This window comes from Physella acuta, unplaced genomic scaffold (genome assembly GCF_028476545.2).
Source record: "Physella acuta isolate Inbredline_101_S28 unplaced genomic scaffold, ASM2847654v3 ptg000701l, whole genome shotgun sequence".
NCBI classification, from domain to species: domain Eukaryota; kingdom Metazoa; phylum Mollusca; class Gastropoda; family Physidae; genus Physella; species Physella acuta.
The window spans coordinates 100769-117221 of NW_026732220.1; the positions used below are offsets into that span (position 1 = coordinate 100769).

A 16453-nucleotide genomic window follows, 5' to 3' on the forward strand; every position below is an offset into this window, starting at 1 on the left:
GGTTATAGATGTTATAGATTCCAGCCTAAAATTGGTATATATGAATCCTTTAGGAGAGGGTGAAAAATATGAAAAAGAAAATTAATTAGATGTTTAATTTACGACTTAGACTGTATGTCTACTAACATTAAGTATTACAATCTACAGCGGCTAATGATGTATTTGTTTATCAACTTGATAATGCTAAAAAAACCTACCAAACTATTTTGTTTAGAACTTAAGCTCTATATAATTTTTACAATAGAAAATAATTACTTAAAGTTGTATTTATTAGTAAGCGGTCTACATAAGGTGCCGGAATTTGAAATGAATGTGAAGTTAAGCAATGAATTATCTCCCATTTGAAAATAAAATTTAAAAATTTTTATCCAAGGGAAATAACGTTCAGAAAAATAGCTAAATTAACAAAGTGTAACCAAGACGTGTATGAAAAACACAATAAACTCTCTAAATTTCATTACATAATAATTATAACAAACCTTTTATATTAACTGTGTAATCTTGTAAAAACAATATATTCTAACCATTGATTACTTGACTGTAGATTTCGTTTGAAAGTCTGAAAACGGTAACTTTATTATAACATACTTCTATTCAATTTTGTAAACATTAACTGTTCAGTATGGGATGAAAATGAAAGGTTTAACAAAATTTTGGATCCCCTAAATAAGGGGACGTCTTACAAAAAAATCAAACAATGGTAACTGTCCTCGATCAGGATCCGGCAACCCGCGGCTTGTGAGCCGCATGGCGGCTCCTCTGATGTCAAGATGCGGGTCCTCGGCTCCATGTACACATTTTAATAACTATTTTATTTTATTTTTAAAACTAAAAATATTGTTTTGCAACACTCAGTAATAAATTCTAAAATCATAAACATTAAACATTCGCTATTCTTTTCAAATATTTCAATGTACTTCCTGTTAAACTGCTCATCCCGAATTGAAACATTCACTTCATGGTGAATATCACAAAGAAAATAAACGAGCTAAATGTAAAACTGCAAGGAAAGGAAAACTCAGCCTATGCCTTGCTAGAGAAGTGGATTTATCGAAAAAAAATTACTGTTTTTTTTGTTGAAGAAATGAAGTGCGGTAAATTACTTAATTTAAAAAAATCTGAAAAAAAAAAACAACTAGAAACCAATGCAACTATTAACATGAATTGCTTCAGCATTACAACAAACAAAACGACGGATGGATTCACTGAGAGATTTGAGCAATTCAAAACAAATGCAAGTACTCTGACGTTCATAGTAGACTCTCTCAACACAAAAAAATATGAGATTAACTTTGAGCTATTTGGAATTGATGCTGGTTCGCTTCAAATGCAACTGCTGGATTTGAAAACGTATCATTTGTGGAGCGAAAAATTCACAGAACTCAAGAGCAAGTAAAAATAGTTGAAGGTCCAGTAAAACATGCACGTTACGCTGCACAACTGGACAGATGTAAAAGAAATATCGCGAGTTGAGCTAAAATACTATAATATGTTTTGTGCGAAACATGTGTATTTTTTAAAAAATATGAATAAAAATTATTTCATATTTAAAACTTATATATATATATATATATATATATATATATATATATATATATATATATATATATATATATATATATATATATATATATATATATATATATATATATATATATATATATATATATATATATATATATATATATAAATTTTGTAAATTGCATCTTTTGGCTCTTCCGTCTCAAAAGGTTGCCGACCCCTGTCCTAGACATTGCTACAATTATTGATTAAATATATAAAAATTCTAATTTGAAAAAACAAAGTTTACGGTTAGTTATAAATTCCATTCTAGTTAATTAATACTAATAGTTTCGCTGTCTGTCTATCTATCTGTTTATCTATCTGTCTGACAAGAACGCTATAGAGAAAACACAAGCAAATTTAAAACTTTCACAGTGAAACGAAAACGAAATATGACGTCACATTTAGCATATAGTAGAAAATAATATCAAGCCGGAGAGTGCTCACAGTAATATGACGTCATTGATTCTCGAGTAAACATTGAGTAAAAAAGAAAATTTTGTCTAATCTAAGTGGTTTGCGTAAAGAGTTTCATTCATACAATTCTTCGGGTAGGAGCGAAGCCCCACCCTTGCGAAAGAACGTCTAATCCCCCCCCCCCCCCCCCCCCAACTCAAAAGGAATTTCTTCATCGATACTCTATAATAAAATTACCGCCTAATTAATGTGTCTAATCTAAAAAGTGGTTTGCGTGCAGAGTTTCTTTCATGCAATTCTTCGGGTAGTGGCTAAGCGCGACACCAGTGTTTCTTTCAGACTTCTTCCTCCCCTGAGGGGGAAGGGGAACTTTTTCTAATCTAAAAAGTGTTTAACGTGCACATTTTTTTTCATGCATCTCTTCCGGTAGGGGCGAAGCCCCGCCCAGATTCTTCCTTTAGTTTGTATGATCTACAAATGCGACCAGCGTTTCTTTCAGACTTTTTCCTCCCCGGCGAGGGGTGGGGGTACTTGAATTTTTTTGGGGGCGGGGGTAGAATTTTCTGGGAGGGGGCGGACACTAGAAATGTACTAGGCATGCTGCCCAGCTTCGCTTAGGCTTTCGAAAACATTGAGAATTTGAATGCTTAATTAATTCGCCCGAAGGTCGGTCTACGACCTCAAGAGTTATGAAGAGGTTCCTCCGTGGACATTTTTTTTCGATTTATAGCTCATATAAGGTACCGGTCAGTCGAGGTCAGTTTTGACCCCCACATCGTAGACTTTTCGGCCAACCGGCCCCCGTGTTCTGTCGCACCAAGGCAAGATCATGCCAAATTTGAAGCGCCTGCGGCGCCGGGAAGTGCCCTATCGGACACCCGACAATCTAGATCTAGATCTAGATTTCTAAAAGAATTTTTTTTTTAAGTTTAGCCCGAGCATAATAAAAAATAATACATTAACCAAGTTGACTTGCTGTGTCTCGAACCCGCACCACCTGCGTGGTTTAATGTACACTAACACCTCCGCTATTTAGGCACCTTATAAAATACGGAGAATGAAACACGTATTTTAAAATCTTAACTTACGCGAATATGCCTATTCTTTCAAATTAATTTTTTTATCCCAAATTAGCCAGTTCCAAACAAAGATTTTGTATAAAATAAATAAGTCTTGAAATAGTTTAGTCCTAATATAGAAATTTATTTTTGGAATTGATTTTAGAGAAGTTAGAGTCTAAATCTAGATCTTAGCGTCTACGTCTAGATCTAGTTATTGCGTAGATTTAGATTTAGATTTAGTCTAGATCTAGAATCTCTAGATCTAGAATCCAAATACATAAAATAAATGTTATGAGTTTAGGCCGGAAAAATTGTATTGTATACATTTCATAGTGTACGTAGATCTAAATCAAATTTGAATGAAATAGTTCATTTCTTTTCATTCTAAACACGGCAGATGACGTCATTAGTTAATGTATAAGCAATAGTGACGTCACAGTTTTATGCGTTCTTTTTCACATATATTAATGCTTTTCCGGTTGCATAAATAATACTGTTTCCCTACATTCGAATACGCCTTTAATTTTTATTTTTCTTCTTTAACTAAAATTGTGGTTATACATTTAAAACATCTAACATATTATTTTCAACAAAAGTCCGTAAAAAATTCTCGATATATCGCTGCCGATTCTGACGTGATGTCCGGCGAAAATTTTTTGCGGACAGAGAAAGAGAGAGAGAGAGAGAGAGATGTGCGCACATTGGGCTTTTATATATTAGGATATAATTATATTTCGTTCAATGGGACGGTAGACATGTTTTGGGGGGTGTGTGTGGGGGGGGGGGGGGCGGAGCCCCCTCCTCCCAAGTAGAGTTGCCTGAAAGAAACTCTAAATGTAACTTTTGTCATGATTGAGATTAGGTGCATGGTTTAGGGATATGCCTATGACTATATTTTGTATAAATTAAAGTACCGATTCTGGATAAAAATCCGTTTTCAATGTCATTTTTCGTTTCTGGTTAAATTAAATTGAGGTGGTGATTTTGTTTTGGTTTTAGTTTAGAGAAAATAGACAGCACTATCAACCTAGCGCCCGTTGTATACTTCCTCAACGGGCCATTTTTCTCGTCAATAATAATAGTTTCGCTGTCTGTGTATCTATCTATCTGCCAAGAACGCTATAAAGAAAACACAAGCAAAGTAAAAAGCTGCAGAGTAATTCGATAAACGAAACGTGACGTCACATAGAGCATATTGTAAAAATAGTCTAATCTTAAAAGTGGTTTGCGTAAAGTGTTTCTTTCATGCAATTCTTCTGGTAAGAACGTTTATGCCGCCCCCCTCTAAAGAAATTACGCCATCGATACTCTGTAATAAAAACACCGAAATTACGGCCTAATTAATGAGTCTAATCCTTAAAGTGGCTTTTGTGGCGTTACCAGGTAGGGGTGTCAGCCCCGGGTGTTTAGGAGATACATTTGAAGTATAGAGAAAGTCTTGTTTAAATAGTTTACATCCCTTATTTTAAACCATTACTATTTGTATTTTGAAATAAATGAAAAGCATTAAATTTATAAATGAAAAGCATTTTTCGGTAGAAGCTGCTGATAGACACTTAAGATTTAGTTTTTAACGAAGCCTACTTGAAATATAATAAATTAAAGAGTAGATTAAACGAATTACATAAAAAAACCCAAGTAAAACAGGTTCGAGTTTGAGAGTTGAAGGAAATGACATCATTGCTCAGATAAAAGAAAGAGAACAAGACAAGCATTTAATAAAACAATGGCTAAGTAATTATTTTTTTAATATCAGAATGTCATTGAACAAATAAAAAGTGTATCATCTTCTTCTTTGTTCTTAAATGTAATGTTGGACAGGATTTACTTCAAAACAAGTATTTCCTGTCGACCTATTATGCGTCAAAAACGTTATAATTTCTATTTCAAAAGTTAATTAGAGCTGTGATTAATCAATTAGTACTTGAGACGGCTCCATGACTTAAAGAAGTCTTGTAAAAAAAGATACTATTTCTGGCGGTACATCCATGGAGCAGATAGAGTAGAGTTCACCTGTTTCTTTGACTTCGGCATATGTAGGGATAGCACAGTAATTTACTTTCCCATTAGTTAGGTAGCCATCAGAACTCGGGTAAGCTTACTTGAGACATTCTTCGGAATCAGGCCCAGGATTCGAACTCGATAATTTCAGGTTAGCAGTCGTACGCTTTACCATTACAATATGCCGATATGCAGATATCTTTCACCTAACCAACCCCCCTCCCCCATACACCCGCCACCAACACACCCCTATACGGTGTCCAAGCGTCCTTCTCACGCGTCTTTTCTTTTGGATATCGTGCCTAGCAGACAAGACGTGTTTTCACTATCGAGCTAAGTTCAAAAAATGTGTTACTGTTTGCCTTTATTTGTCTAATCTGTAACCACACTGTTGTGTGCTGACAAAGACCTTGGGTCGAAACGTCCATAGTACTTGTAACTGTATTTAACTTGTGAGGTAACTAACACTGTTTTATTACTAACGAGCCGACCCGCGGCATATCATATGCCGCTATTTATTTTTTTCTTTCTATTTTTCAGTAATTCATAATTTGTGAATTCGACAGTACCAATGCTACCACTGATAATATTTGCTTTAAAACACTATCAGTAGGTCGTTAAGAACGATACTACCCCTACCCTCCTTTCCCCCAACCCCTACCCCCACCCTCCTTTCCCCCAACCCCTACCCTACCCTACACCCCCCCCCCCCCCCCCCCGTGAAAGCAAACTCCTCTTAGTTACCTCTCCTAAGTTTAAAATCGTTTCAAACTAAATTACCTGCCCCTAATAGCCGTCACTGAACCCGTCTCTACGAATGTAAACATTTATCGTGAACCACAGCTCACCAAACCATGTAGGGGTGGGGTGGGGGTGGTAGGGAGCACGCTTACAGCATGTTTTCTAGCGTCTCACAGAAGAGAATTGTATATATAGATTGCATTAACCCCACTGCAGCTACCATTTGTTTTTATCAATATCCCGACAAAGACATGCATTTTCAGAAAATGTAGATAGATTATGTTATATTAGGATCGAATCCCATTGTTTTGGTCAGTGCCTGAACACATATATTTAGTCACTAAAGCTCTGAATGTCACATATATCTGTTTACAATCAAATGTTACATAAATTGTTACGTATTGTATAAACCATAAGGGGTTAATTTTATCCCTCGAAAACACAATATTTCACAACAGAGACACTAGTACAATGCTTGTTGGGGAAAGGACCACAACATCTTAATGCTGGCCCGTTAAACTCTCCTTTTTTTTCAGAATTTTTAATCTTTAGCACAACTTCTTGTTACAAAACAGGGAATATTATATTACGTGCTATTTTTATTTAGCTTTTGTGTATATCATGTACATTGTCAACATTTAAGTGCAAATTTTCGACAATAAGATACAGATTCTAATAAATTTCTGTAAAAAAAAATTTCACAGTTTCCTGTATAATTCAAGGGAAAAAAGTTTCTAATATAGTTAAACTACCTTGGTATTCTATGCAGGAACTGAACCGAGAAGCCATTTAAAGCCGTTTGAAAGCCTTAGGGGTTACTGTCAAATAAAAGCTGAAGTAGTTTAAAACAACTAATCTTCCTTGCTAGGTATTTTGTTTAGCTGAGTCACTACTCAGCAAGATTTTATGATTACACGCTAAAACACCGTTCAGCGTTCCCTCCACGACAAAGTCCAACTTGGTGTGTGACACACCCCCATCCTGCTCAACCACATCCTGACTACACGGCACGCTTGAAGCGTCGAACGCGTTCCTCAAACTTTTCACCACGTAGATAAACGCCATCTTGCCGTCTGCCTTTCGCCGGATGTACAGCGGCGCGCGGCCTTGTGGGATGGACATGCGCATGACGACTTTGAAGTCGGTGTGCAGGGGTTTGTCCTGGAGCTGGATGTTGGCCGTACAACAGCTGTGTGGGGCCACCGAGATGTCGCTAGTGGCCTCCATGATGACCGTCTCTTCAAAGGTTTGGCCTTCAGTCTTGGTCACCTGAAATAGACATTGTACATTCGTTCAGATAGGTCCTTAGTAAATTCATTGAGCTGTTAATTTGATGATATAAATTACAAACAAATAAAACATTAGGTCATCTTTCTTCGGCACCTGAAATTTCAGTAATTTCATTAAACTGTTAATTTGATGATATTAATTACAAACATATGGGCTGCTGTCATCGTCATCTAAAAAAAAAGGCTTTTTTAAAATTCATTAAGATAGGCCCGTAGTAATTTTATTAAACTGTTAATTTGATGAAAACAATAATTGAAGTAAATAAAACATTTGACATTCAGTCTTCGTCACATGAAATGGGCATTTCAATTCATTAAGATAGGCCCTTGGTAAATGCATTGAACTTTTAATTTGATGAATTAAAATAACAAGTAAATAAAACATTAGGCCTTCTGTCTTCGTCACCTGAAATTTCAGTAATTTTATTGAACCGTTAATTTGATGATATTAATTACAAGCAAATAAAACATTAGGCCTTCTGTCTTTGTCATCTGAAATAGGTATTTTCAATTCATTGACCGTATAATTTGATGGACTTTATTAAGTAAATTGCAAGTAGAAAGAAATTTGGGCACTCTGTCAGAAGGACCCTTAGTAAATTCATTGAACTGTTAATTTGATAGAAGTTATGAAATAAACTACACGTAAAGAGAATGGTTGGCCTTCTATTTACATCAACTGAAAAATTCATTTTAAATTTTATGATACACCCCTATTAATATTTCTGTGACCTATTAATTTCATAGAATATATGCAATAAAATGCAAGTAAACAGAATGTTCGGTATTCAAATTGTCTCTTTAGCATCTGGTCTTCTGTCCTTTTCAAATGAAAAATTAATTTATAATGCTGAGATATGCCCTTCATAATTTAATTGAACTTATAAAATAAAATTTAAATATAGGCCACTATTACTATAAAGGAACATATAAACATGTACATAAAAATTTTCAGATTTGAGATTGTAATTTAAAAGAACTTATGGAATACAGTTTTGAGATAATCCCTATTATTTAAAAAAACGCATGAACTAAATTACAAGTAAACATTCTAAGTATAATTTCCAAAAATTAAACATGTATCTTGGTTATCAAATGAATTATGAATGTAATGGTTAATACTGAAATACATGTTCAGTTATCAACCTGTTGATGGGCCAAATCTAAATTTGTAAACTAATTTACCACTGGACGTTCTGTATTTTTATCTACAACAAAGCGAAGCCAGGCTGTTTTGCTAATGGTATGTGTACCTGATAATGCATGTCAGTCTTCAAACCGAAGCCAAGCGATTAAGCTAATGGTATGTGTACCTGATAATGCTTGTCAGTCTCCAAGCCAAAGCCCAGCTCTTTTGCTAATGGTATGTATACCTGATAATGCATGTCAGTCTCCAAGCCAAAGCCAAGCTACTTAAGTAATGGGATGTGTACCTGATAATGCATGTCAGTCTCCAAGCCGAAGCCCAGCTGCTTGGGTATGCCGACGTTGAACCTTGCCGCGCCACCAAAGGTGAACCCACGATGAAAGGACACGCTAATCACCGTCTTCCGGTTCTTCTCAAACCGGAACTTGTACGTTTGTTTTTCGGAGGTGTCGTTGCCAAACACGGTTTCCAAGGAAACTATTTCCGGTCTGCGGATAAACAAAAGAAAAATTTAGCCTATAGTTTATAACAACAGGTAACCAATAAAAGGAAATGTTTAGCATATTTCACAACGAATATTAGGTTTTATATGTGATCGTTGTCCGGGGTATAGCATTTTATATGGGTTATAATATGTCATTTTACACACCATTCTGTTCCCGTAATAGTAGGCCTCTTTACATACCAATTTACATGGAAGATATTTCAGCGTATATATAGGCTAATGTTTCCTTTCGGGTTTGACGATCGAGAGAGGAAATGAAGTAGAGTTGATCTGTTTCTTTTGAACTCAGAAATATAAAGCAAGTGCGTGGGGTACAATATGCTCAACCGAACTTATTTTCCTCGAGTAGGGTCAGGTACCAATTAGAGCTGAGTGTCCTCATACTGACTCAGCAATCGTCAGCCTAACTATTCGATCTCGTCGTCCAATATCCAACACTGCGATATTTTCAATGTGTTTCGCTATTTACAATGTTTCCATTTCTTTCATAAGTAGCAGATAAAAAAAACAACACCATTACTGCAAAGGGTATTGAACAAAAAAAAAAGGTCGCCAAACGTCACACACTCTACTCACTTTGAAAGATCATTCTTAAGAGATCTGTTGCCCTTCATCACTGGCGTCACATGACCTTCCTCCGGGTTAGGTTTGACCTTGACGGGCGTGTAGTCGGGCGAGAGTTCAAGGTCAGTGCTGACGTTCTCAAAAGTGTAGAAATTCTCGGGGACGTCGAACAGGTAGTTCTCCCTTTTGATGGACCAGCGCTGGTAGGAGGTCAAGGTCGACAGGAAGCAGTTCCAGGCCCTGGGGATGGAAGGGTCAGCTGACCGCTACAACATGAATGTAAACATTTGTGTGATACAACTAGTGCCCGGATGTACTACAGACGGGGGGAGGGGGGAGGGGGTGGGGAGTCATTAAATAGACGGCGACTGGTTCTGATGAAATCTTGATAACAAAACACGCACACGGTTACTTTCAAATTTATTTCTCCTGGAGGGAGGGGGGATGGGGGGGGGGGTGCGAAAAGTATGCCTGAAATTACAAATTATCCTTTAAATTAACAATTTACAAAACCTTCCCTAAATTAACAGCTTACAAATCTCCCTTAAATCAATAACTTACTAATCTCCCTTAAATCAACAACCTACAAAATCTCCCCTAAATTAACAACTTACAAAATCTCCTGTAAATCAACAACTTACAAAATCTCCCCTAAATCAACAATTTACAAAACCTCCCCTAAATTAACAATTTACAAAATCTCCCCTAAAGCAACAACTTACAAAATCACCCCTAAATCAACAACATACAAAATCTCCCCTAAATCAACAACTTACAAAACCTTCCCTTATTCAACAACAACCTACAAAATCTCCCCTAAATAAACAACTTACATATCTCCCCTAAATTAACAACTTACAAATCTCCCTTAAAGCAACAACTTACAAAATCACCCCTAAATCAACAACATACAAAATCTCCCCTAAATCAACAACTTACAAAATCTCCCCTAAATTAACAACCTACAAAACCTCCCCTAAATCAACAACCTTCAAATCTCCCCTAAATCAACAATCTACAAAACCTCCCCTAAATCGACAACCTACAAATTCTTCCCTAAATCAACAACTTACAAAATCTCCCCTAAATCAACTACATACAAAACCTCCCCTATATCAACAACCTACAAAATCTCCCTGACACCACCAATTCAACCTTGAACCTACTTGTCACACAGAACATCCCTCAGATCAACAATCAGGGGCGTGTCTTCCTTAGGCTCCGGGATAGGCCTACAGCATAACATTTTCAACTTCTGAAAAATAAATCATTGAAAGTTTTAAAACAGTCTATTATTTATGAAAGCTCTACAAAATTAAAAATTACCTTGTATGTATATAGTCAACTTTGTATACTGCTCTACGCTATCGACTTCGTTACCGGTATTAATATAAAATTAAATATTTTTTTTTGCTCTTTCGTGTACAGGAATTTTTTGTGTGTGTCATTAACTTGCCTACCATCAGAGGCGTCGCGAGGGATGTTTGTGTGGACCGCACCGTCTGACTCACGACTTAACGACGCCACTGCCTAACATAACTATAGCCGGAGTTCACTTAAGTGACGTCCCAACCTTTGCTGTTATACATAAATACAAGAGAATGTTCAGGGGAACATAATTCCGCTTTGTTATTTTTCAATGAAATAGTTATCCTGAAGTTATTTATTTTGTTTTAATTATTGCCTAAATATCCATTCCATATCATTAATAAAATAGTAATTTTTTTTACAGTAAACGGTTATTTTAGACGGAATTTTAAATGTAATAGTAAGTTCGGCTAATGGAAACTGTAACAAACACATTAGTACAGTTGGTTCTCTCCAATTTATGTAAGTAACTCATTATAACTTACAGAACGAGAGGTCTTTATAAAATAAGACTCCTGCTGCATAAAATCAGTCTTGTGATTAGACCTCCCATTCCATATTGATTATAAGAATATCAACAACGTTAAAAATTAAGAAAAGTAAACCGTCTTTAAACTAAGCAAAGCAACAACAACATCAAAAAAAACTTTTGCTAATACACGGTTAGGACCAAAAAATGTTTTTCATCCCCGCTGATTTGTGTAGTAATCTTACGGATTTGTGTACTAAACTGACGCACACATTTCTATACGAGTCTAAGATGAGTCGGCTGGAGGCTAATCTGGAACTAGAATAAAACCTGGGCTGAGATCAATTATCTGTCGGCTTGTTGTCATCAAGGTGATCGATGGCGAGAGAACTGGAGAACCAGACTCTACGCTACACAGAACAAAGTCTGGGTATAGTAGTACTATGGATTCTACGCTACACTACTCGAAACATATTGTTTTAGTATAGTAGTACTTCTAATGCTACACTACAAAGTCTGAGTATAATAATACTGTAGTAACTACATGAAACAAACTCCCGAATATAGTAGTACTAATTTAAAAGTCTGAGTATAGTAGTACTTTCAACGCTACTACAAAACGCTACACTATAGCCGTACTTCCAATGCTGCTACAGTTACACTAAACAAACGCTAACAGGGTTGATCCATACATATAGTTTATATTTATATCTGAATTCATGTTATAATATGTTATAGGACCAACTGAAATTATGAGCCCAGATGACGTCATGAGCTAAACCTTAGGACGCCGCCGAAATACAGACGTGACTACTTTGGATCCGAACTGAAATTCAGCTTACAAACTGTAGTACCCATTGTTTACACACACTTTATACACACACAGTTTACAACATTTCAGTCATACGTATATAAAATTGTATCTCTATACATTTTTTAAAAAAGAAACGAAAGATATACAAATATCTCGATATTTGTATAAAGAAATCTCCTTTTTTTATGATTCATTAAACGCATGAATCATAATTTATCTTATTTGGTAATATAATGAGGGCGGATATAACGTGTATTGTTTGTGAGTCGCATGAATAAATGATGAACGCCCTTGAGCGTGTAGCGATTCCTTTTGTTAGCTACACCATAGGAGTTACCAGAGTTATGGGCGCTGATAGTTACACCAGCTGTGCTGAGCATTATTTGCGGAGATAATTCGAATGTTTAGTTAGGGTGTGATTGGTTCTGGAGTAATGATGATCGATCGATGATTGACCGATTCCTTGTGGTAATACGGGTAATGAGATATGAGGGAGGGGGTGTATAAACACCGGTTTTCAACTGTAGAGTGAAACATTAAAAATGCTAATTCAATAAATCAACTGTTTGGTAGAGATATACTATCTACATAGTAAGATTAATATACATTATTTATTTTACTAAACAAAACGTTAGAGTTCGAGCAAAGAGTGGAATGGTTGGGTCCCAGATGCTCTGGAAATTTTAAAAGCGGTTACCCAAACCCACGTTGAAATTTTTCCTTGTGTATTTTTTCCCTATCAAAGCCTGGATTTTACGCCTTGGCATGAAGAAATTGTAAAAAGTCAACAATTTTAAACACAATCAAAATTCTAATAGGACTATTACAGCACCATTCCTTAAGGCCCATTGAGGTTTATCCCTGCTGGCCCACCAAGATTTTTACCGGTATACCGGCGGGCCAGTCCACCCCTAGTTGTAGCTAGTGTTACCAGTACTGTCATGGCCTTTATGGCTAACACAGAGTGGTTTCAATCATGATTCTTGATAATCGAAAGGTACCAATGTAGATTTTACTTCTTTCGTTTATATATATATATATATATATATATATATATATATATATATATATATATATATATATATATATATATATATATATATATATATATATATATGCGCCCAGTAGTGTATTTATGCTACTTATGTTTATGATGTGGTTTTGATATGGACAGGACATAAAGGCCAATGGCGTTTTAATTCTGAGCCTGGCTCCTCCTTGTAAAACCCCTGACCCCTTGCAATGTCATTATATCCCCATACAGCTACCAGCAATTCAATTAAGATCTATAAAATACGGGGACCCCCCCTACTGAGGCCTTGTCAACACTCCCCTCTCAATACACCATAAACAGGACCCCACAGATAACATAAACAAATGAAACAAAACCAGTACCTAACTATAGAGACAAATAGATCGCAAAATGTAAGCTTTATGAGTTCTTCCGTTTGTAACCAATATACTTGTAATGTAAACTTTCGTCGGTCAAAACATTAAATATGTAAAAAAAAAAACATGGCGTTCTCTTAGATCTTTTATTTTAAGTGAAGTACAATAAACAAAAAAAAAAACAATGTGGAAAAAGTCTACACATCTAAAGTATCACATTCCATTGAGTCTTGTCATGCGCAGATAAATAAATCATTTTTCACCATTTCCGTCCTGTTGGATGAATCTCCCGCAAAATGGCGGTCGTTGCGTGCTTCAATATATCCGCGAATCTCGAAATTAATCGTTTACTTTTTTTAAACAAAAATAAATATTGAACACATTAAACGCAACACAATTACAGCTATAGTAAAGTTGGTTTAAGATTTATTTAATTACAAACGTTAATTAAAATATTTAAATTAGTTTCTGAATTCTCATGGTACTATGATAGTTTCTTCTCGTTTGAAGACAAAAAAGATTTAAAGTGCTAAACCTCGCTGCTTTTTCGTAATATTTAACTATTATCGTAATATACGCTTAGCAATAGTTTAGTTTATCTTCACAAAACCTAATTTACCCAATAGAATTTACTTGAATCTAACATGGCGTCTGTTAACGATTTTTCTTTCTTTCTCAGATTAAAAATATAAACGGTGTCAATTTTGCTAATTAAAATAGAAAACCATGTTTACATTGTATGAATTCTATTAGTTTTGCGTTACGATAGATCGGCATTAATCGAATTCAAACAATCAATTTGAAATTGTTTGTATTTACCTTTTTAAACGACCTATTTTGCCTTTGTTGGTGAAAAAAAAAAGTCTCGTTGCAAATGTCGTTAATTTCTAGTTTCTTAAACTCGAATATGTTAACTTACAATTTACTGATTTTATTTAGAATACAATTGTACACATATATATATAAGATTATATATAAGATTAGATTAACATAAAAAAAAGAAGCAATATATTCACGATTATGTAGCTTACCTTAGGGTTAAAGAAACATTTTTTAAAAATATCTCCAGTTTAAAGAAAAGAAATCACGTCCATGAACGAAAGGTGAGCACTGATAATTTTCGCACTCTACTCACAGTCGGTGAATTCAACAGATTCTAGACAACAGACAGACTGCAAATAGTCTTACTGATACCACAGACTAAAAGCCTGACAATAGACTGACAGACGCCAGCACTCTGACAATAGACTGGCAGATACAATACGGAACCAGCCGTGATGCGAGAGGGTTTAGGTGGAGTGTGGAATCGATAGTCGAGGCTGCGATACTGATCTATCTCAGAACTGTACGGGGGAGGGCAACTCATTTCGCGAGAATTTAGCGGATTAGTAGCCCTTGATTTTGAAACTGGATGAGTGGCGTAGACGGAACTAGAAAAAAAAATTCACGCAGGAAAAAAAAAGTGATTTTTTAAAATTAAGCTGATTGTACACGCTAGAAGAAGTTCCACATTTTAAAGATATTTCAAATTTTATGTTTCTGTTTTTGCTTGCGGAAAATAAGTTTAAAACATTATTTCTTGTTCTAGTATTTTGATGTTTGTAAGACTCAATTTCATTTTTAAATATTTGTAATATACTAAAAATATATATTGTTTTACAATTGAAGTGTTTTATTTTGCCCCATGTCTATCGAGTAAAGGAATGTTTTTTTATACTAACGGGGCATAATTAAGCTTTAAACCAATAAACACACACGACACACTCTTCTTCTTATTGTTCAATTATTTATCCTTTACACCGCCCTACCCACTCCACCATTAGATTCCCTTCTTCCACCCCACCCACCTCACAGTGTGCGTTAGTTTTTTTTCCTCCCCACCCATTATTATTGCATTGCTAAAGTGTTTTCTAAGCACGTCCATTCTTAAGCTTAGCCCGACGACATCTTGAATAGGCTTACTTAGAAACGTCTTCAGAATGAATATCTTTTTAAATAAATCAATTGGATGGTTTGAATCCAGTGAAGCATTGTAGCACTGTGTGTTAAAAACGAACACGTCTTGAATTCATTTAGTTTAACATTCATTTTGTCATCATAGATTCATGTCGCGGTTTTGCTCTAGGAAGCTGGGGTTGGGTGGGGGGTAGAAAGGGGGGGGGGGGTGAGTTGTGACTATTATATTTTTAGAACTAGTTTGTTTTTAATGTAAGAAAACAGCTAGGACATCAAAAATATATTGAGAGTCCAAAATCAAATAAATTGTCTTGGTAGTTTGTTCTTGGTTAAACACAGGCTATTGAAGCAAATCAAAAAAGAAAAACAGGCTGAAATTGTGTTGGTGGTTATCTCTTACAATACTACAATTAAGGCTGTACGAAATACAAAAAAATATATTTGATATAGAAAATATATATTTTAACCAGAGTGTGCCCTTCCCCCTCCCCCCTTTAAAATTTAAGTGCTGGCTAATGGAAGACACCTCCTAAGAGGGTGTCTATAAAGAAAGAAAAAAGTAGAACACGCAAAAAATAGTCCGCAAAGACGAAATAACTTTTTCAATGACTAGTGTATACATAGGCCTGAATATCTGTGGTTAACTTAAATTTTCAGTACATTTATATATACGTGAGTTTTTCACGTGAGATTTCTAGCTTTGTGCTCACGTTTAACTTACTGTCTACACACCTTCTGGGTGTACCTGATTTTTTCACCTGCTCCTTAAATATTTACCTCCCCCACCGGGCAGGTTTACGTTCCTTAAAGAACTACCAAACGAAAACATTTACCTTTAAAAAAAAAAGACAGGTTCCCGTTTTTTTACTTTGTTTTTGTAATTCTCGCTCGCTTAACCGTAAATACTATTATAGTGAAAAGGTTAAAAACACAGAGCGCCTAGTAAAAGAAATCAAACTTTTAACATCGAGATGTGAAGACAGGGGTTTAACAATGTTGAACAGGAGACTTCCCTTCCTTATTTGAAAAATTGTAAATTTGAATTATTTCAGTTGCCGTTTGGTTCGGAGGTAAAGATATAGTTCAGTGAAATATGAACTTGCGTGAAGGTATGTGGTGGAACTCATGGTTGGGGGAAGTTAAAAACATGACATCGGGCTACATTTGGA

General features: G+C 35.4%; 1 protein-coding gene across 1 annotated transcript; it reads right to left on the minus strand.

Moving 5' to 3' along the window:
• Nucleotides 1-6530: 6530 nt before the first annotated feature.
• On the minus strand, nt 6531-14610 carry LOC131949579 (uncharacterized). The gene is made up of 5 exons (XM_059311425.1): nt 14360-14610; nt 10455-10543; nt 9301-9528; nt 8506-8707; nt 6531-7052 (listed from the first exon to the last, which is right to left on the minus strand). The coding sequence occupies exons 2-5, from the start codon at nt 10532-10534 to the stop codon at nt 6648-6650; spliced, it is 915 nt and encodes a 304-aa protein (XP_059167408.1). The 5' UTR covers nt 10535-10543; nt 14360-14610; the 3' UTR covers nt 6531-6647.
• Nucleotides 14611-16453: the final 1843 nt, after the last annotated feature.

What these genes read in the sequence shown, in the direction of transcription:
- LOC131949579 (XM_059311425.1), bottom strand. Translation starts at nt 10,534, where the DNA reads ATGTTATGCTGTAGGCCTATCCCGGAGCCTAAGGAAGACACGCCCCTG. An exon ending in CTTAAGAATGATCTTTCAAA is followed by an intron (nt 8,708 to 9,300) that starts GTGAGTAGAGTG and finishes GTTTATCCGCAG; the next exon opens with ACCGGAAATAGTTTCCTTGG. An exon ending in AGACTGACATGCATTATCAG is followed by an intron (nt 7,053 to 8,505) that starts GTACACATCCCA and finishes TGTCTATTTCAG; the next exon opens with GTGACCAAGACTGAAGGCCA.